This window comes from Crocuta crocuta, unplaced genomic scaffold, assembly GCF_008692635.1.
Source record: "Crocuta crocuta isolate KB4526 unplaced genomic scaffold, BGI_CrCroc_1.0 scaffold73, whole genome shotgun sequence".
NCBI classification, from domain to species: domain Eukaryota; kingdom Metazoa; phylum Chordata; class Mammalia; order Carnivora; family Hyaenidae; genus Crocuta; species Crocuta crocuta.
Window position 1 is genome coordinate 6968391 of NW_027529443.1, and position 23556 is coordinate 6991946.

Here is a 23556-nt window from a genome sequence, read left to right on the forward strand (position 1 = left end):
AATGGCTATTTAAAGTTATCCCAAGTTGAGAGATAGGGTCTTCATGCCCCCTCATTGAATAGTCATTGGATTTAGGTTTCTCCAAGGCAAGAAACAAGAGCCTTGTTTGAGGTGGCTTTTCATTGCCAAAGATATTCCAAACAAGATGACAGTGAGAGCTGTCAGCTGAAGCTCTCAGTGACAAAGACACTTTTTTCCACAGCTGGGAAAAAAGTCTTTCATTCCAGAGGGTGGCATCTGGGCAGTGCAGTATACTATCTGGTTCATTCCTTGCATTGAATTCTCTTCCTTCACCAGGTCCTCATAGCAGCTCCTTCAGGACTGTAGTGAAACTTTTTGAGGGGAACTTATGTGAAAAATGTAAGTGGGATCCCTGTCACTAGCCTTAACACTGCAACTGAGATTATCTTCATAATTTACTATCCATTCTATATTACTCTCATATTTGGCTAGCATTGCTGATAATCTTATGTGGGGTTGATCGAGACATTCTTCCTGAAATAACTATGCACTCCTCAGGCCATAACTGCTATATTTTTCCATTTACTATCAAATTGGATAGGAGACTATAAAGACATATAAGGGGATCATGTGAGTGCCAAATGTATCCCTCCCTATTCTCACAATGTAATAGCTATCAACTCTACTTCCTGGTGATTAGAATCAACCACCCTTTGCCAGAAATGTGATTCCTCTTCTTGTTTGTTGGTCTCCTGGCATAAAAAGGTTCAAAGTGGCTTAGCAGTAACCAGTTTATAGTTCAAAGGATCTCTTGGTGCATCTTCCTTTTGGGGATCATGATCTCCCACAGGCCATGATTGGGATGACAGTAAGTACCAAGTGCCCATATGGATCACTAGGACTACTAGTAACTAGGACCACTTCTGCTTCTACCCTTTGGCTTCCAACCATGTCTCCTACCTGTTGGGGACAAGGCACCACATAGTGGCCTTTACTTTAGTGTGAATACTGCATCCTGAAAGAAGTCAACTCATTTGTGCAAGTTACCATCTTTACATGGTTGCCTCAAATATGTCTTCAGCAGGCTATTTCATCACTCCCCTCAGATGAGAGATTCTGGATATATGTATAGACCAGCGCATCCCAGTGTTGTGAGCTCACTATTGTACTTCTTTCGCTGAAAAGTAGGATTCTTTGATGTGACTGTATGTGGAATCCACACTGGTGGACCAAACAATAAGCTCTGGGATATTATCTTGCCTGAGGCTCTATAGGCAAAAATATGCCTAGAGTAAGTGTTGATTCCTATAAGATGAAATGAATGGCCTTTCAGTGTTAAACAGGTCCAATGTACTCATCTAGACACCAAGCAGGTATCTAATCTCCTTGTGGATTGGTCCTCAGAAGTGATTTTTGTTGAGGAAATGCTAAACATATGGCAAAAAGAATAGCAAGATTAACTATGGTGAGAACCCATATTTTAGTTTTTATTATACTCCTGCCATTATATATGTCTATTCCTGTGCCACTAGTATAATCACTGATGGCAGAGGCTACCTAATGTCACCTGAGTCAATTTGTCTCCATGGTTATTTAGTACTTTCTTCCATTATATGTAGTCTCTAGTGGGTTAACATGAATTATAAATGTCTTCCCACTTTGTTCTCATTCTTATATTTCCATCCATGTGCCTCTACCCTAGAATTTCTTGTCCCTAATCTTCCATTGTAAGCCCCTAATTTGCCAGATCACTAATCACTGCCCAGTTCAGTAGTCTTGGGCCAATTCAGTGACACAAAGGAGAGAATGAGGTGAGGAGCTTGAAGCACTGTCTTTGGGAAGGATTTCCTCTCCTTTTGTCTTTCAAGGTTATTCCTATTAGGGCTCTAGTGCAGCTGCTAACCTCACCCATGTACCAAGCTGAGTTACCTGTGAAGCAAACTCAGAACTTTTTCCTCCTGTGTGAATTGCTTAAAATGAGAACTCTGTATGGCCATATGGTTGAGGGAGAAGCACTGAACTGATAATCATGGATGACATGAAGATTTAGATTTCCTGCTCATGTTCAATCTTTGATATACCACTTCCATCTTATGACGGGTAGTTGCCTGTCCCTACTGATATGGTGGTTCCAGCTCATGATAGAACCCAGCTCATGATAGCCACTTCTGGAAACAGTTACTTGGTGTCCTGTGATCAGCTACTTCATCTCTATCAAGACCTAACAGTGTGCCAGGAACTGTTTTTGAAAAACGTAATTTTCTGCTTCAATTGTTGATGGCATGGCTTTGATACAGAGATGTCTGCACTATTATTCTCCCATTGAGAAAAGTTACTGCAAAACTGACACAAAAGTAGCAAATAGGTGAACTATTTGTTTAAATCTGTGGTAGATTTACTGTCATTTTGCAGGTCTGTAAGGACCCGAGTGGAGAGTTAAATAGTGTTAAAGGAACTGCAACTCCTGCTGCTTTCATCTCTGCCACTTTCCCAAAAATGTGATATTGCCTTTGATTTACCACCCTGGCCAGTGGAGGTAGGCAGTTTCAAAGGATTCTATTTGGGTTTCCGAGTAGGATAGATCTGCCCCAGAAGCCTGGGTCAAGATAAGAGTTACACCCGCTACCAGGTATGCCATTTCTAATTACACGTTTGACAACCATAGAAATGCCCACTAGGTGATTCTGTGGTCCCTGTGTACCTACAGTAAGTCATCAAGAGCTAGGACTACATTTATTACCTAGCCTGCACATAGCCTTGTTCTAACAATAGGACCATTATGGTACTTCGGATCTCCAAGTATGGTTACCCAAGTAAATTGCTATAAGTCCCTTTGCAGGACTTGGGCGATCATTATCATGTACATTTGCTGTTATGTTGCAGAGCATTTCTTTCTAGTCAATCCAGACCATCCTTCAGTCAATGAGTGTAAGCTCTGAACACTGGAAACTGTGGAGGAGACCATGAATTTATATCAGAGCCTGTTTTAGCTCTTGACAATCCAACTTTTATTTCTTTTGATAGCATAGGTTGTCAATTTCCTCATTGGCTGTCCTCCTATTTTGCCTCATGAGTTACATTCTGTTAACCATCATTTGTGGATCAGGTGTTCCAAGCTGCCACTCCATCCTTGCCACTTTATTAGAAAAATTGTTCCTCTCTGTGTCACCACCTATCCTCTATTACGTTGGAATCAAGTTACCTCCATTGCTACCAGTGTGTCCATTTCTGTTAAGGTGTCTCCTACTGCTAGGCATTATCAGTGATGCTCGTGTTCCTGTCACTAATATATTCCTTATTGTTTTCACTAGGCTCATCTGCAAAAACATAGTCATGTAGTAGATTAGTTGGGTGAGATTGGCTAAGGGTATTTCTGAGGCTACAATCAAGTGACAGCCTGGGAATCAGTGACCGTCATCTGAAGACTTGACCAAGAGCAGGGTATCCACTTCCAAGCAGACCTACTCAAGTTAATACTGATTGATTTAGTTTCATTCTTCTGCATGTTGCTGTCCAGTTCTCCCAGCACCATCTGTTAAAAGAGGCTGTCTTTTTCCCATTGGATACTCTTTCTTGCTTTGTCAAAGATTATTTGGCTGTATACTTTTGGGTCCAATTCTGAGTTCTCAAATCTATTCCATTGGTCTATGTGTCTGTTTTTGTGCCAATACCATACTGTCTTGACGATGACAGCTTTGTAGTAGAGGCTAAAGTCTGAGATGGTGATGCCTCCTGTTCTGGTTTTCTTCTTCAATATTACTTTCGCTATTCGGGGTCTTTTGCGGTTCTATACAAATTTTAGGATAGTTTGTTCTAGTTTTGAGAAGTATGCTGGTGCAATTTTGATTGGAATTGCATTGAATGTGTAGATAGTTTTGGGTAGTAATGACATCTTAACTATATTTATTCTTCCTATCCATGAGCATGGAATGTTTTTCCATTTCTTTGTGTTTTCTCACACCATACACAAAAATAAACTCAAAATGAGTAAAGGACCTGAATGTGAGACAGGAAACCATCAAAACCCTACAGGAGAAAGCAGGAAACAACCTCNTGGGAAATAGTGGGGGAGAGGCAAACCATGAGAGGCTCTTGAATGCTGAGAACAAACTGAGAACTGATGGGAGTGGGGGGGGTGAAGGGCATGGAGGAGGGCACTTGTGGGGATGAGCACTCGGTGTTATATGGAAACTAACTTGACAATAAACTTTGTAAACAAATTAATAATAAAAATAAAATTAAAGGGTTTGACATTTCAAAAAAAATACTGATTGATTTAGGAAGACTCAGTTCTTGTCCATATGAGCAACTTGGCTATCTTCAGAGCAAGCAATTTATGACCAAGGCAAAAGCCATGATGACTTCTATGATTCAGTCTTGAAGGTCCCATACTTCACTTGCACAGTATTATACAGGTCACAAGCTCAGCCTATTCACTGCAGGAGAGGACTGCACAAAAATGTGAATATTAGTGAGAATCCCTGGAGATTCTCATCCTATGATAAGGTTGCCAACAACCATGGTCCACCCTCTGACTCCAATGATTCATTTCGTTCTCACATAAAAACAGCTTCACCTGCTATCAGAGCTACAAAAGCCCCTTGTGATCTAATTTCTGGAGATTACCTCCTAGAGTACAACTATTCTAGATCTGAAGACCTGTGGTCAAAGAGACTTGGTATCTATCCTCTTACACTCTTCCGACAAACACAACAAAAACTGGTGAGATATGCATAACTTAACTTACACATACTCCCAGTGATATACGTGGAGGGCAGGAAGTATAAATCAGTCAAATGAAATTCTGAAATCTACTATTTGGGATTATTGGCAGTACTTTGATTAGGACTCAAGACCAGATAATGTTTCTCCAAGGCTCTTGGCTCCACTTTCTATTCTCTTGACTCTAACTTTTCAATCACCCTCTTTAATCATGAAAAGCATCCCATGGCTGCAGCCAAGTTTTTCCAACCCGCTTTCTATTTGTAAAATTTGGCAGTACAAGACCTCTTCAGTTTTTGCTATTTTGGTTAAGTATTTCTTATAGTATAATTTTATTTAAATTTTGCTCACTTTAACCACAAAAGCCATTCCTACAAATATATTTGAGACAATCCTCTACCTTTGGCTTCTGTTGAGGTTGCTGACAAATAATGCCCTAAGTTGTTACTGTCCCTATGTTTCATTGAATGGCACACCAAGGCACCATCTTAGATATTTCTCCATCTAAAAACAAGGGTTTTACTAAAATTTTTGGCTTTGATAATAGTTGACACACAACTTTACATTAGTTTCAGGTGTACAACTTAGTGGTTTGACAAATTTATACATTATGTTATGTTCACCACATGTATAGTTACCATCGGTTCCATTATATCACTATTACAAAGTCAAAAGGACTATATTTCTTATGCTATGCTTTTTATTTCCCTGACTTACTCATGCCATAACTGGATTCCTGTATCTTCCTCTCTCCTTCACCTATTTTCCCCAAGCCCCTACTTTCCTGCCCTCTAGAACCATCTAGATGGTTGCTCTCTGTATTTATAATTCTGGTCCTGCTTTTTGTTTATTCAGTTATTAGCTTCTATTTTATTACTGGAATCACATGATATTTGTCTTTCTCAGTATGAATTATTTCACGTAGCATAATACCCTCTAGGTTCATCCACATTGTGTCAAATGGCACAATCTTATTCTTTCTTACGATTGTGAAATATTCTATTGTGTATACATACATTTTTCATATCTATTCATTTATTGATGAAAACTTAGGTTGCATCCATGTTTTGGTTATGGTAAATAATGCTGCAGTAAACATGGGGATACATACAATTTTTTGAGTCAGTGTGTTCATTTTCCCTAGGTAATAAATGGATCATATGGTAATTCTATTTTTAATTTTTTGAGGAACCTCCATACTGTTTTCCACAGTACTTGCAACAATTTACATTTCCACCAATAGTACACAAGGGTTCCTTTTTCTCCACATCCTTGCCACCACTTGTTGTTTCTTGTGTTTTTATTTTTGCCTTCTGACTGGTGTCTGGTGATATCTCATTGTGGCTTTGATTTACATTTCCCTGATGATGAGTGGTGGTGAGGTTCTCTTCATGTGTCTGTTGATCATTTTCTTTGGAAAAAAAAATGTCTATTCAGGTCCTTTGCCCACTTTTAAGTCAGATTGTTTCTTTTCTTGGTGTTGGGTTGTATGAGTTCTTTACATATTTTGGATAATAACCCCTTATCAGATATATCATTTGCAAATATTTTTCCTATTTAATAGGTTGTTTTTGTTGATGCTTTCCTTTGCTGTTCAAAAACTTTTTATTCCAGTGTAGCCCCAATAATTTATTTTTGCTTTTGTTTCTCTTACCTTAGAAGACATGTCTAGAAAAATGTTGCCATGGCTTATGTCAGAGAAGTCACTATTTTTGTCCTCTTCTAGGATTTTTATGGTTTCAAGTCTCACGTTAATTTTTTAAATATTTATTTATTTTTGAGAGATAGAGAATGAGTGGGGGAGGGGCAGAGAGAAGGAGACATAGATTCTGAAGCAAGCTACAGGCCTATATTGCTATATACATCTCTTTTAGAACTGTTTTCACTGTGTCACAGAGACTTTAGACCACTGTGTTTTGTTTTGTTTTCATTCGTCCATGTACTTTTTGGTTTCTTCTTTAAAGAAGTATCATGTATCATGATATCATGATAGTATCATGTTACTATCATGATAGTATCATGTTATTTAGTTTCCACATGTTTGTGTTCTAGTTTTTTTCTTGTGAATTATTTCTAGTTTTAATACCACTCTGGATTGAAAAAGATGCATGATATGGTTTCAATCTTCTTAAATTTATTGAGGTTTATTTTATGATCTCAATAAATCTATTGTAATCTATTCTGGGAAATGTTCTATATGAACTTGAAAAGAATGTGTATTCTGTTTCTGGATAGATTATTCTGTTTATATTTGTTATGTCTATCTGGTCCAATGTGTACTTCAAAGATATTGTTTCCTTATTGATCTTTCTGTCTGGATGATCTATACATTGATGTGAGGGTTAATGCCCCTAATATTATCATGCAACTATCAGTTTCTCTCTTTATGTCCATTAATATTTGCTTATGCACAGCGAAGGAAACAATCAGCAAAACTAAAAGGCAACCAACAGAATGGGAGAAGATATTTGCAAACGACATATCAAATAAAGGGTTAGTATCTAAAATCTATAAAGAACTTAGCAAACTCAACACTCAAAAAACAAATAACCCAGTGAAGAGATGGGCTAAAGGCATGAAAAGACACTTCTCCAAAGAAGACATCCAGATGGCTGAGAAACACATGAAAAAATGCTCAACATCACTCATCATCAGGGAAATACAAATTAAAACCATAATGAGATAGATACCACCTCACACCTGTTAGAATGGCTAACAATAACAACTCAGGCAACAACAGATGTTGGCGAGGATGCGGAGAAAGAGGATCGCTTTTGCACTGCTGATGGGAATGCAAACTGGTGCAGCCATTCTGGAGAACAGTATGGAGGTTCTCAAAAAATTAAAAATAGAACTACCCTACGACCCAGCAATTGCACTACTAGGTATTTATCCAAGGGATACAGGTATGCTGTTTCAAAGGGACACATGCACCCCAATGTTTATAGCAACACTATCAACAATAGCCAAAGTATGGAAAGAGCCCAAATCTCCACTGATGGATGAATGCATAAAGAAGATGTGGTACATATATACAATGGAGTATTACTCAGCAATCAAAAAGAATGAAATCTTGCCATTTGCAACTATGTGGATGGAACTAGAGGGTATTATGCTAAGTGAAATTAGTCAGTCAGAGAAAGACAAATATCATATGACTTCACTCATATGAGGACTTTAAGATATAAAACAGATAAACATGAAGGAAGGGAAGCGAAAATTATATAAAAACAAGGAAGGGGACAAAAACTTAAGAGGCTCTTAAATATGGAGAACAGAGGGATACTGAAGGGGTTGTGGGAGGGGGAATGGGCTAAATGGGTAAGGGGCATTAAGGAATCTACTGCTGAAATCATTGTTGCACTATATGCTAACCTGGATGTAAATTTTAAAAAATAAATTAAATTTAAAATATACTAGAAATTATTAGTTATAATCTCTCAGGGTTGTCAACAGTATGCATGCCAATAAGTAATCACAGATTTCTTCTCTCTTAAAAAAATAAGTAATTATTGATAGATATGTACTTATTGCCGTTTAAAAATTTTGTTTTCTATTTTTTATTTTTAGCTCTGCTTTGTTCCTTTCTTTTTCCCTTGCTTTTTCTTTGATCAATGTATATCTATAGTGGTTTTTTTTCCCTTCTTTATTTTTGTGTGTATCTATCACAGGTTTTGGGTTTGTGGTTACCATGAGATTCATATATATCATCATAATACCAGTTCATGTTAATTTAATGGTCATTTAAGTTCAAAAACATTTAAAAAAAAAGAAAAAAAATTTTTTTCCTTCTCTTCCCTTTTTCTTCTCTTTTCCACATTCCATATTTTATGTATATATTGTCTTATTTTACATCTTTTTATTCATATTTTTCATATGTATAACTATGGTCATTTCTTTTGGAATTAAAGAAGTCCCTTTATGATGGATGTGGGGGGAGGGGGGATGGGCATGGAGGAGGACACTTGTGGGGATGAGCACTGAGTGTTATGTGGAAACTAATTTGACAATAAACTATTAAAAAAAAAATGATCCTCAGAATATGACAAAGAAAAAAAATAAATAAATAAAGAAGTCCCTTTAACATTTCTTGTGAAGTTAGTTTAGTGGTGATTAACTCTTTTATCTTTTGTTTGTCTGAGAAACTCTATTATCTTTCCTACAAATCTGAATGGTAATCATGTTGGGTAAAGTATTCTTGGTTGTACGCGTGCTTTTTTTTTTCCAGCACTTTGAATATATCATGCCATTGCTTTCTGGCTTACAACATTTCTGCTGAAAAATCAGCTAGTGGTCTTATACGTTTTCCTTTTTAGGTAATTTTGTTTCTTTTGCTGCTTTTATGATTCTCTATCTTTAACCTTTGAAATTTTAATTATTATGTTCCATGGTGTGGACCTCTTGTTCATCTTGTTTGAGACTCTCTGTACTTCCTGGACTTAGATGTCTATTTTCTTCCTTAGGTTATTAAAGTTTTCAGTTATTATTTCTTCGAGTAAGTTTTCTATACCCTTTTCTCTCTTCTTCTTCTCCCCCAACAATGCGAGTGTTTGCGGGGAAATAGTTTCTATTTACATAAATGGGTTAGAAAAAAGCTTAGGGTGGAAAGCCTCCACCACAAGGCAAAAGTGCCTGAGGATAGCTCAGATAGCTAGATATTGTAACAGGATCATGAGTAACTTGTTATATCACCCGCAGGAAATTACTTTCCATCTGACACCAATATACTATTGTACTTTGATCACAAACTACATTTGCCCCCCAGATCCTGTGGTTCTTACATTACTTAATGACTACTGTCTGATTCTTTTCTCCACATTCGCTTGTGTAAGATCTTGTTTTCTTCATGTTCACCACGTGAGTAATATCTTGTGAGCTCAATAAATACAGACATAAAACCCCTATTGGGGCTCTCGTCTCCTTCCAGACATTAGCCTCTCTTATTTTCATTTCTGTGTTCTGCGCTCTTGCTGGACAAGAGAGAACTCCAGTCTGTGACAAATGTTTGTTTGCTTTATATTGCCCAGGAGATCTCTTGATCTATCCCTATTTTTCAAAATTCTTTTAGAAAAATTTTGGGGAAGGAGGCAAGATGACAGAGAAGGAGGGAGCTCCATACATTTCACTCATCCACATCTCTCAAATGGAGAAGGCCTGAAGCCATATGAGCCCTTACAGAATCCAGGCGTTTGAGAGGAAAAGGAGACAGAGTCCTGTGAGAAAAAAACCTTATTGGTGTGAGTGTAAATTGGGTAAGATAAAAAATGGGCCAGGACCCAGAGACATGGAGGGAGGGGAGGGAGCCCCCTTTGTGGGGAGCTGCGGGGAGTCAAGAGGAAAAGAAAGAGTAGCTGAAACTGCTCATGGAACTGTCCTATCCCTGGAGAAGAGAAAAACCCTTGGCTTGAGACACAGAGGGATCTGGTTTCCAGCTGTGCAGCTGACCTTGAGCTGGACGCCCTGGTCCCAGGCGACACCAAGAGAAACTGCTCCTCTGCTCGCCAGCTTGACCTGGAGGGGAAGCAGCACGCCTGAAGCCGCTCCGCCCCTCTTCTAGCTCGGCTCTATCCCGAGTGGGAAGGCGACAGGCTTGAAACTGCTCAGAGGGACTCGGCCTGCGGGTTTATTCCGGGTGGTATCAATGGGGCACGTGGACTAAGACTGGAAATGAGACGTGGCTTGGGACATAGAGCACAGCCCACCTTGGCCACGCCCATTGTGTGGCACAGGGAGATCAGACCCAAAAGAGTGAGTTGCAATGCTTGGTTCAAGAAGGGACTGGGGTGTCACCATTTTTCTCCCCACAACCACCAAGGCAGGACCTCAGGGAGCAGCCTGCAGGATGCAGTAGAGGCTAAGACCCTGGTTTGCTTAAATAGTCACATTTAATCCATTCCCTAGATGTATATTCTACACCTCCACTGCTACCTTTCTCTCCCTCTCTCTCTCCCTCTCTCTGGAGTAATCAGACTACATAGTTTCTCTGAGTAACATTATTTTGTTTCTTTCTCCTCCCCTCCTACCATATTCTCCTCTTTCTCTCTCTGAATTAAGCCTCTTAGTCTCTCTGCCTGGTCATTGTCCAATTTTGCTTTCTCCCCGCCCCTGACATTTCTCTCTTTGTATATGTTCTTCCATCAGCACTGCATACACCCTGCTCTTTATTTGTAGCTGGGAATTCTGGTTTTATTCTTTTAAACTGTCCTTTGTCTTTCGGGTTTTTTCTTTTTTCTTTTACTTTTTCCCTTTTGGTTTGCTTGTTTGTTGGATTTGTCTGTGCACTTGAGTGCCTTTGTTCCCTGTGTGTTTGTCTGTCTGTTTTCCTTTCCAGGGATACCTCAATAAATCAATAAAACTAACAGGCAACTGATGGAATGGGAAAAGATACTTGCAAATGATATATCAGATAAAGGGCTAGTATCCAAAATCTATAANACCAGTACTAGCATTGCTAGGAATTTTCCCAAGGGATACAGGAGTGCTGATGCATAGGGGCACATAGACCCCAATGTTCATAGCAGCACTCTCAGCAGTAGCTAAAACATGGAAAGAGCCTAAGTGTCCATCAATGGACGAATGGATCAAGAAGATGTGGTTTATCTATAAAACAGAATACTACATGGCAATGAGAAAGAATGAAATCTGGCCATTTGGAGCAACATGGATGGGACCTGAGGGTGTTATGCTGAGCAAAATAAGTCAGGCAGAGAAGGACAGATACCATATGTTTGCACGTATAGGAGGATTAGGAGGAACTTAACGGAGGACCATTGGGGAGAAGAAGGGGAAAAATAGTGGGGGAGAGGGAGGGAGGCAAACCATTTCTTCAATAGGTTCTTTCATTTCACTTACAGCAGTAATGTTAATAATCTTCATGGTTTGAGAAGACTTCGCATCCAAACAAGAGGTAGCAATAGTAGAACTAACAACAACTAACTTCGAATGATTACATGGATGTCCTCCCTCATATCACACATTGGAAGAACCAACTTATGTGTCCTTAAAATAAGAAAGGAAGGAATTGAAACCTCTAAAACTGGTTTCAAGCCAATGCCATAACCACTATGTCTTTCTCAATGGGGAGGTACTAGTAAAAAATTACATAACTTTGTCAAAGTTAAATTATAGGTTTATAATTAATATAAACCTTGAATATAAACCTAATATAAACTCTTGAATCTGAGAACAAACCGAGGGCTGATGGGGCCGGGGAGAGGGGAAGGGGGTGACAGGCATGGAGGTGGGCACTTGTTGGGATGAGCACTGGGTGTTATATGGAAACCAACTTGACAATAAACTATTTAAGAAAAAAAATTCTTTTCTCTTTCTTCTGTTCAGCTTGTGTGCTTTCCACTAGTCTGCCTTCCAGATTACTAGTATGTTTCTCTGAATCCTCTAATCTACTGGTGATTCCCTCTAGTGTTTTATTTATTGTATTCTTCAGCTTTGATTGGTTATTTTTAATATTTTCTTCTCTTTATTGAAAGTCTCACTGAGTTCTTCCAATTGTGTCTTCAGTCCAGTCAGTATTTTTATGGTCATTACTTTAATTTTTATCACATAGATTACTTACCTCTATTTCATTTAATTTTACTGATGTTTTGTCTTGTTCTTTCTTTTGGGCCATATTCCTCTATCTCCCCATTTTGCTTGACTTTCTGTGTTTGCTTCTATGGATAAGATGAAATGGCTATTTCTCCTGAAGTTAAAGGAGTGTTCTTGTGTATGCTGACTCCTATGCAGACTGTGTGCTTGGTGACTTTTGATGGCTGGCTAGAGCTGTGGCTGTATATACTAGTTATTCTTTTGAACTGTGGCTTTTTACAAAGAATAAAGAAAAACTAAACAATAATTTTAAAAATAAAAGAGGTAAAAGATAAAGATTAAAAAAAGAACAAAGGAACAAAATAAAAATATAACGGATTTTAGGTTAATTTATTCTAGCTCTGTCAAAAATGCTAGGGTTATTTTGATAGCGATTATATTGAATGTATTGCTTTGGGTAGATGTTTTAACAATATTTGTTCTACTAATCCATGAGCATGGAATGTTTTTCCATTTCTTTGTGTCATCTTCAGATTCTTTCCTTAGTGTAAGTAAAGGAATACAGATCTTTTACCTCTTTGGTTAGATTTATTCCTAGGTATCTTATGGGTTTTGGTGGAATTGTAAATGGAATCAATTCCTTGATTGCTCTTTTTGCTGCTTCATATTTGGTGTATAGAAATGCAACAGATTTGTGTATGTTGATTTTGTATCCTGTGACTTTACTGAATCATCCTATGACTTTGTGTATCAGTTCCAGCAATTTTTTGGTAGAATCTTTTGAGTTTCTATGTAGGGTATCATAGTATCTACAAACAGTGAAAGTTTGACTTCTTCCTTCATGATTTGGATGCCTTTTATTTCTTTGTCTGCTGAGGCAAGGACTTCCAGTACTATATTAAACAACAGTGGTGAGAGTGGACACCTCTGTCTTATTCCTTAGCTGTGGGTTTTTTCTATATGACCTTTATGATGAGATATGTTCCCTCTATTCCTACTTTGTTGAGGGTTTTTATCATGACTAGATATTGTGCTTTGTCAAATGCTTTTTTCTACACCCTTCGAGAGGATCATATGGTTCTTATCCATTCTTTTATTAATGTGGTATATCACATTTTATTGATTTGCAAATACTGAACCACCTTTGCAACCCAGGAATAAATCCCACTTGATTGTGGTGAATGATTCTTTTAACGTTCTGTTGGACTCAATTTACTAATATTTTGTTGAGAATTTCTGCATCCATGTTTTTCAGGGATATTGGCCTATAGTTCTCTTTTTCAGTGGAGTCTTTGTGTGATTTTGGAATCAGGGTAACATTGGACTACTTTCTTACACCATACACAAAAAAATGGATGAAAGATCTAACTATGAGACAGGAAACCATAAAAATCCTATAGAAGAACAGAGACACGTCTTTGACATCAGTCATAGCAGCTTCTTACTTGATATGTCTCATGAGGCAAAGGAAACAAAGCAAAAATAAACTTTTTAAAATTGAGACCTCATCAAGATAAAAAGCTTCTGCACAGTGAAAGAAACAATTAACAAAACTAAAAGGCAATCTTCAGAATGGGAGAAAATATCTACAAATGACATACTTGATAAAGGGTTAGTATCTAAAATCCATAAAGAATTTAACAAATTCAACACCCAGAGGACAAATGATCCAGATAAGAAATGAGAAGATAGGAATAGACATTTTTACAAAGAAGACATCCAGATAGCTAACGGACATATGAAAAGATGCTCAATGTCACTCACCACTGGGAAATACAAATCAAAACTACGATGAGATATTACTTCACACACACCAGCCAGAATGGCTAAAACTAACAACTCATAAAAACACCAGATGTTGGAGAGGATGCAGAGAAAGGGGAACCCTCATGCACTGTTAGGAATGCAAACTGGTACAGACATTCTGGAAAATAGTATTTAAAAAGTTGAAAATAGAACTACCCTATGATCCAGCCATAGCACTACTATGTATTTACTCAAAGGACAGACTTGAAGGGATATATGTACCCGATGTTTACAGCAGCATTATCAATAATAATCAAATTATGGAAAGAGCCCAATATCTATCAACTGGTGAATGGATAAATAGAAGTGGTATATATATACATATATGTAGAAGTGGTATATATATATGTGTGTGTATACACACATATATATATATACGAGAATATTACTCAGCCATCAAAAAGAATGAAATGTTGCCATTTGCATTGAAGTGGATGGAATTAGAACATATTATGCTAAGTGAAGTAAGTCAAAGAAAGACAAATACCACATGATTTCACTCGTATATGTAAATTAAGAAACAAAACACATGAGGGTCGCCTGCATGGCTCAGTTGGTTAAACATCCGACTTCGGCTCAGGTCATGATCTCACAGTTTGTGTGTTCAAGCCCTGTGTCAGCCTCTGCCAGCACAGAGCCTGGAGCCTGTTTCAGATTCTGTGTCTCCCTCTCTCTCTGACCCTCCCCTGCTCACGCTCTCTCTCTCTCAAAAATAAAACATTTTTAAAAATTAAAAAAAAAAGAAACAAAACACATGAACATAGGGGTGAGAAAAATGAGAGGCAAACCAAGAAACAGAGTTTTAACAATAGAAAACAAACTGAAGGTTCTGGAAGAGAGGTGGGTGGGAAGATGGGGTAAAAAGGTGATGGACATTAAGGAGGGCACTTGTGATGAGCACTGGCTGCTGTATATAAGTGATGAATCACTAATTCTATACCTGAAACTAATACTACACTCTATGTTAATGAGCTGGAATTTAAATAAAAACTTGAAAGAAAAGATAAAAAATGAAGAACAAGACAAATTTTAGTAAGTATAGAATTAAAATATTAAAAAGTAACAACAACAAAACACAGAACTGCAGCTTATTTTCTGTGGCGCAGTGCCACAGAACACTAGCATGGGCTTGTGGACCCTGGGCTCACTAAGGGTGCAAGCTCACCATAAGCCAAACCCTGCTCTGGCTGGAAGTGGAGGTGGGTGAGAATGTTCCCAGTTCCTCAGTCCTTTTAAACCAAGGGTTTTTTTGTTTCATTTTTGTTTTTGTTTTGCTTTGTTTTTCCTATGCCCAGTGTGATTAGGCTGGTGTGAGAGCTTCAGGACTCTGATCAGAGGGACTGAGGAGTTTATGTTCCCATCCTACCTTGGAAGTCTGGTCCAGAGCAGAGTCTGGATATCATGGCAAGTGGGTTAATTAATTAATCAATTCCTAATTAAGTTCCCTGGGAAGTACACTCTAACACAGAAGTTAGTATCCAGGAAGTTTACATAAGATGGAAATTAGCATGGAGGAGTGTTTCTGAGATCAACATCTGAGTGAGGACAAGAAGGTTTGGGAGAGAGAATAACTGGGCCAACTCCTCAAGGAAATGCACCTGATTCTGTGTGAGGTGACTCTGGCTTTTTCACTGCTTATATCCCCAGTGTCAAGAATGAATAATTGAATGAATAATGAATGAAGTGGTACATAGAAGGCCCTTGGTTCTTCTGGGCATTTTCATGAAACTTGGTTGTAAGAGTCCTAGGGAGTCACATCAGAGTGGCTCTCAGGGCCAATCTGGTAGGAAAATTATGAAAAGACAAATAAGGGGGGCCAAGGTAACTATAGTTGGGGAAATGGTCACAGACCATGTGTTCCTTAGGCTAATTCCTGCCAGCCCTAATCTATATTACAGGATACTAATATTCACAAAAATGTTTGATATGACTAGATTTCCTGAGAAAATCAGGAAAAAGAGTGAGTTTTGCATCTGGGTTGATATAACCAAAACAGTGGCAGCATATAGCATACTGGAGGTAGAGAATACCACAAGAGTATACCCATCTCCAAAATTAGCTGAATTAGCATGGAGGGCATTGGGTTTCCATAGGCTGTGAGGTAAGGAGTTCAAACCAAGCTTGGGTAGGACTTTGAGAGGCAATGGAATGCTAGCCAATATATAGGTTACCTGAAGACTACATGCCTACAGTTAGTGCAGATAAATTAAGAGATTCAAATGTCCTCCCTTGACGAACTCCTAGACAGAGGAGAGATTGCATAATAGACAAATGAAAAGTATTTGTGAACAGAAATAAATGTTTACACACTCAAATCATTCATCTCCAATAGACTACTTTTTAAAATGAGAGCATTTGTGGAAGACACCATATAGTTTATATAAAACCTGACTCCATTCTGGAGGAAGGAGAAAAACATTTTACTTTTTATTATATACTGAAAAAATTTAATTTTGATCTTTCTCAAAGACCTTTTTATCAGCATGTGACCTTTTTTCTTTTGTTTCTAGTAATAATCATTTACAGTGAACTGTAAGCTAAATTTCAGTCCTATCAAGAAGAAAAAATTTGTGAAACAATACCTTGCACAAATGTTTGATTTGGATACCTGCCACCAAATTAGTAGGTTCTGCTTCAAAATACTTGCTTTGATTTGTCTCATAAAATTGCCTTTTTTCCTTTTTTCTCTTAGATGTTTCCCCAAACCAGTGAGAGCGCTAAAAAAAAAAAAAAAAAAAAAAAAAGGGGGAAAAANAAAAGTAAAAGCACTGCAATGGTATTGAAAAATGATGCATTATAAAATACTCTAGCCTGTTTGTTAGATGGATTGCTGAAATTTTTTTGTGATGAAGTTTTGGAGCTCAGTGGCTATAATTTGAATCCCTGAGGCATAAAAACAGACTAATCTATTAAAATTATAAGTGTCTGAGAGGGACAAAAGAAAATTGTTCCAAAATGAGGTCGTGGCAAAAACGATTGTATCATTCCTTGTCATTATCTTCTCTTAGCAGTTAAGGACAGGAATAAGGAAAAAGAATGAGCCATCATGCTATGGAGATCTGTTCTAACCAAGGATAAAAAGCAGTCCCCAGATAGGGGACTTAACTAATTTTTTTTTTTTATACCACCAGAAGACCCATCCTATCTTACTTTCTTTATGTGCAAGTTCAATCCTTTATGAAATACTTGCCTGTAAATGTGATGGACTACTCACAATTTGTAAAGCTTGGGGTAATAGGCCATGATCTACAGATTATTTATATTTACATATACTGGGCACTTTAAAGTGTATTGGGGGGGCGCTTGGGTAGCTCAGTTGGTTAAGCGTCCGACTATGGCTCAGGTCATGATCTCATGGTTCATGGGTTCGAGCCCCACGTCGGGCTCTGTGCTGACAGCTAGCTCAGAGCCTGGAGCCTGCTTCAGATTCTGTGTCTCCCTCTCTCTCTGACCCTCCCCTGCTCATACTGTCTCTCTCTCTCTCTCTCTCAGAAATAAAAAAACATTAAAAAAAATTTTAAGTGTATTAGGAAAATGCCAGTGAATGGCCAAAGTACGTAGAATGATTCTTTTACCTGATCTATTGGTTCAAGTATTGACAGTGCAAAATTAACTCACGGTGGCTTTTACAGAAATTACAATACACGTTCGTAAGGACTGTGGCCTTTCTCAGTAACAGAAGCATTAGAACTTACCAGCAAGAAAAAGTTCCAGGGCTTGGGCACACCGTACTCCCCTGGAAAGACAGCTTCTATATACCAGGCCACAAGGCCATATAAGAAAGCATCAAATAAAAACATTCCCAGTAGGTGGGCAAAGCCAAAGTTCTCCATTTTGGATGATGAGAAGATGTTACTCCATTTAATTCCAATTTCTAAGAGATAACAGTTGACATTTAATTTAGGTGCCAACTGACACTAAAACAGTTATCCATCTGCATCATAATTAAAGAGTGAAGAAAACCAGTATTAATATTTTCCAGAGATTCCTACTATAGTCAGTTACTTTCGTAAACCATTAGAATTTAGGACATCTCAGCAAGTAATCATTTAAGATGCTTCCTAGTGTGCCAGAAACAATCAGTTATGAGTGAAACCAAAACAAAATACATATACTAAAAGTCAGGAATATAAGCTTTAAAAAAAATTAGCAAGCCTATGGGTTAAGACACTGACTCCTTTCTAACCCTCCTCATGCTAAATGTTCACTGGAAAATATAATTTTGGCAAAACATAATCACTGAAAACCAGAAATAAATGCTACCTACAGAAGAGAAGACTAGAAGAATTTTTGCACGGATATTGCACTGATGAAAAAAGGGAGACCGAAAGTTACTAAAAGCAGACCTGTGCCGCTTCCTCTCCTAGCATCAAAGAGCAGCCAGGAACTCCAAATGGAGTAGCAGATTTGAGTAAATTTATGCAGAGAATGTGGAGGCACTCATGTATTACAGGTGGTGGTACGAATTTATATAATTTTTTGAAGGACAGTTTAACAATATTAATCAACTTTAAAACTGACTATCTTATGAGAGGATGGCCAACTTTACAAGGTAAATACTCACTCTCCATTTCTGCCTTGACTAGGAATTTAGTTCCCAGCACCATTGCAATATTTGAGCTGAGACAGGAAGCCAGCTTCTGGGTGAATGTCATTTGTGCAAAGTTTACAGAGACAGTGACAACTGGAAAGTAGGTCGCAAAATAAATGAAACCTCCAACAGAAACAGCAAAATGTGCTAGAAATAAAAAGGAAATTATAAGGTCAATTTAAGCAATATGCAAAAACCTAAACAACAAATATTTTGTGTTACTAGACATATGTAATAAAATAAGCACACTGAGAATAAAGATTTATTTTGCTCACCATTGCTTCTTCAGCATATTATACAATACTTGGTACTTCATAAGTGCTTAAAATATTTTTTGAAAGAATAAAAGGCTGAAATTAAACATTTTGGCAACTGATTTTTCTGGAATTTGTCATCCTGTACGTGGAAACTATAAATATTATAGCTCTTAATGGAAATTTTACATATTTGTTATTACTCAGCATAAAAAATTACAAATGTAAACATCGTTATTGACGTAATCAGAAAATATCTAGATTGTATTTCCAGACACTATGAGATGCAGTCTATGTCATGATACTGGGAGGAAAGAAGGACACTTGAATAAAGAGAAATACAAAGTTGGTCTTAAAAAGCCAGATATGGTTTCGAATATAAAGAGTTCCAAAAATGTGACTCTGATAAAAGGCAAATAGAAAATCTCTGTTAAGAAACCAATTAACATCACTGGGAGTTAAAATTTAGCATCCAAGTAAAAATTGGATATTATGAAGTATAACATTATCCCACTATTAGAAATGATTCTTGCTTTTCTTTACTTCACTCCACATACCATATTCACCAACTAGAACAATTATGTTTTATTTACTGGTCAATGTCTGTTATTTTCTAAAATTAAAATAATAAAGAGAATGAGAGGGAACAAATAAGGGATAGCAAAGGCAATATATCAGATGCACCTGATAAAAAAGCATCAAAATACATAAGGCAAAAAATAACATAAGTTCTAGAATAAATATGCAAATCTACAATCATAGTAGAAATGTTAACCATCTTTCTCTGGATTAACAAAGTTGGCCTAAATGAAAATACATGTCAACTACCCCAAACAACCTCATCATATATATTTTTTCAAACATATGTGGAATATTAATTTTAAAAACTAGACATTAACTAGGTTATAAAGTAAATCCTAACAAATTTTAAAGGAATTAAATTAAATTGGCAATCAATAACCAGAAGAGATCTAAAAAATCCAATTGTGTTAAGAAATTAAGGCATACATCTTTGAATAATCTTCGATTAAGGAATGAAATTATAAGGAAAACTATAAAACATCTTAAAGTAACAACTCAAGGGCGCCTGGGTGGCTCAGTTGGTTGTCTCCGACTTCAGCTCAGATCATGATCTGACAGTTCATGAATTCAAGCCTCACATCAGGCTCTGTGCTGACAGCTCAGAGCCTGGAGCCTGCTTTGAATTCTGTGTCTCCCTCTCTCTCTGCCCCTCCCCAACTCATTCATATTCTCTCTCTCTTTCTCTCTTTCTGTCTCAAAAAATAAACTTAAAAATTTTTTAAAAATAAAGTAACAACCAAAAAAAGCTTACTTATCAAAATTTGTGTCATACAAACCAGTACTAAGGGGGAAATGACTACCTCAAATTTATTTATTGAAATAAATAAGACAAATATTCACTACCAAAAGCTTAAAAATGGCAATAAACACAAAGTTTATGGAACGAAAGAATAAAGATAAAAGCAGAAATTAGAACAAACTTATAGGTAAGAGGACCAACAAAGCCAAAAGCTAAATCTCCTTAGAGACTAATAATGCTAACACACCTGTTATGAATTTGATCAAGAAAAAAAGAGAGAAGGCACAAATTACCAGTACAAAGAGTAAAAAAGGATATATCATGACATACTTACAGACATTAAAAACAGAAGAAACTCATATTAAATTAATGATATTGTGCCAATAAACTTCAAAACTAAAAATATAAAGAAAACTTACTAAAATTAAAAGAACTAGAAAACCTGAATGTCCTACAATCATTAAAGAAATTGAATCAATAATTAAAACCCTTCTCAGTGCTTTTTCAGTAACTTCTAGCAGATATTAAAAAATAAATGATTAGCACACTGCACTGAAATTTCCAGAGAGACAGAGATACAGAAAAAGAGGATATCCTTCCTAAGAACTTTTATAAAAGTACCATAAATTGATACCAAATCAAAGGCTTTACAAAAAAAGGACATTATAGAGCAATTTCACTCTTGAACACACAGGTAAAAATGTTAAGCCAAATATTAGCAAAATGAATCCAGCCTGTATACAAAGGAAAACATATCTTGACAAATTTAAGTTTATTCCAAGAATATGAGACTGGTATAGCATTTAAAAATCAGCTTACATAATGCACATTAAGAAGAAATGTATTTTTACCATCTAAATAAATACAAATAAAAATACTAAATAAAACTCAACATCCTTAGCTCAGATAAAATTCTTAAACAGTAAATGAACGGAATCCTTTTAACCTGATAAATAATATATCTATATACTATAAAAGCTTCCAGTGTCACCTTATACTCTTAAAAGTTGTTGGGGACCCCAATTTCAATTGTACAGATACAAAAAGCTACACAAACTCCAGGTGGAATAAAACCAAAGGAATCAGCACTAAGACACATTAAAACAAAAATGAGGAAAGTCAAAGACAAAAAGAGAATCTTGAAAGCAGCAAGGAGAACCATTCCATAATGTACAAGATTAAAAGCCAATTTTCCAGAAACCTGCAGGCCAGAAGGGTATGGTGACATTTTTAAAGTATTAAAAGTAAAAATAAATAAAACTGTTAAGAAAGAATTCTGTATGCACCACAACTATCATTCAAGAATGAAGTAGAAATTAAGAAATTTGCAAATAAGGGCGCTTGAGTGGCTCAGTCAGTTAAGCCTCCGACTTCAGCTCAGGTTATGATTTCACAGTTTGTGAATTTGAGCCCCGTGTCAGGTTCTGTGCTGATACCTCAGACCATGGAGCCTGCTTTGGTTTCTGTGTCTCTCTCTCTTTCTGCCCGTCCCCCACTCATGCTCTGTCTCTCTCTCAAAAAAAAAAAAAAGAATGAACATTTTTAAAAAAAGGAAAAAAAAGAAGCTTCCAAATCAACAAAAAATGATGGAGTTTGTTGCTAGTACATGTGTCCTACAAGGCTGATCCAGGAGAATGAAAAGACACTGGATAGTAACTCAAAGCCATATAAAGAAATAGAAAACTCCAGTGAAAGTAACTGCAGAGATAAATATGAAAATCAGAATTATGTTATTTTCTGATTTATAATACCTCTTTTTTTCTATATGACTTAAATGATAAATTCATGTAAATAACTATAAACATATGTTAATAGGCATGCAAATATAAAGATGTAGTTTGTGAAAATACCAACATAAAAGGCAGATGGAGATTGACAAGAGCAGAGCTTTTAATATTATTAAAGCTAAATTAGTATTAATTACAATTAAATTGTTTAAAGTATTGATTGTACTCTCCAAATTATCCCTTAAGAAAATAACTGGAAAATACACACCAAAAAAATGAGAAAAGAATCAAAAGGGAGGATAAAAGGAAGAAAAAAGGTATGATATATAGAATACAAATACCAAAATGGCATATGTAAGTCCTCCATTATCAGTAATTACTTTAAATATAAATGGATTAAACTCCAATTAAAAAGTGAAGGTAATAGAAGAGATTTTTAAAAAATGATCTAGGGGTGCCTAGGTGGCTCAGCTGGTTAAGCATCCAACTTCTGACTCAGGTCATGATCTCACAGTTGCTGAGCTTGAGCCCCACCTTGGGCTCTGTGCTGACAACTCAGAGCCTAGAGCCTGCTTCAGATTCTGTGTCTCCTTGTCTCTCTGCCCCTACCCTGATCATGCTCTGTCTCTGTCTCTGTTTCTCGCTCTCAAATAAAACATTAAACATTTTTTAAATGATCCAAAGATACAATTTTGTTAAAGGGAAGGAATGGAATAAGATATCTTGTGCAAATAGTAACCAAAAGAGAGCTAGCGTAACTCTACTAATATAGGATAAAATAGGCTTTAAATAAAAAATTGTTACAAGACACAACAGGGATATCATATACTTATGGAAGTATCAATCAAAAAGATGTAATAAATAAAAACATATTCATCTCAAAACATATGAAACAAAAATCGACAACTGAAGGGAGAAACAGAAAGTTCTATAATAATACTTAAAAACTTCAATACCCAGCTTTCAATGATGGAGAGAATTAGACAGATGATAACAATAGAGGACTTGAACAACACAGTAAACTAACTTTACCAAAGACATACATAATATTCCATCCAAAAAGAGCAGATATATATTATTCATTTTTAAAGAATGTTTATTTATTTTGAGAGACAGAGCGGGGGGGGGGGGGGGGGGAAGAGGGAGGAGGTAAAATAAGTTTTTATGAAGGTTTAAACAGATTAAATGAATCTCTTTGGAACAGAATTTCTCGGGGTTTCTAATACTCTAACAGATGTTGTGATACTGAAAGAAGAGAATTTAGTATGTGGCATTTCTAGAATTTATCTTACTTTGTGTGATAGTTTCAGGACCTCAAAACACTTTAGGGATCATGACAAAAGACACTTGTGGGGATGAGCACTGGTTGTTATCTGGAAACCAACTTGACAATAAACTATTTTTTAAAAATGCCTTTGTGAGCCTAAGTGTCCATAAACAGACGAATGGATCAAGAAGATGTGGTTTATCTATACCATGGAATACTACATGGCAATGAGAAAAAATGAAATCTGGCCATGTGTAGCAACATGGATGGATCTTGAGGGTGTTATGCTGAGCGAAATAAGTCAGGCAGAGAAGGACAAATACCATATGTTTGCACGTATAGGAGGATTAGGAGGAACTTAA

The 23556-nt window shown here is 36.7% G+C and overlaps 1 protein-coding gene across 1 annotated transcript in view; it reads right to left on the reverse strand.

The window, feature by feature from the left end:
- The window catches only part of LOC144228658 (phospholipid-transporting ATPase ABCA3-like), a 130023-nt gene that overhangs the window by 75716 nt on the left and 30751 nt on the right, over nt 1-23556 (reverse strand). Inside the window, 3 exon segments of the mRNA XM_077760565.1 lie at nt 16617-16751; nt 17730-17908; nt 18599-18772. Of these exon segments, the coding sequence (XP_077616691.1) occupies nt 16617-16751; nt 17730-17908; nt 18599-18772 (488 nt within the window).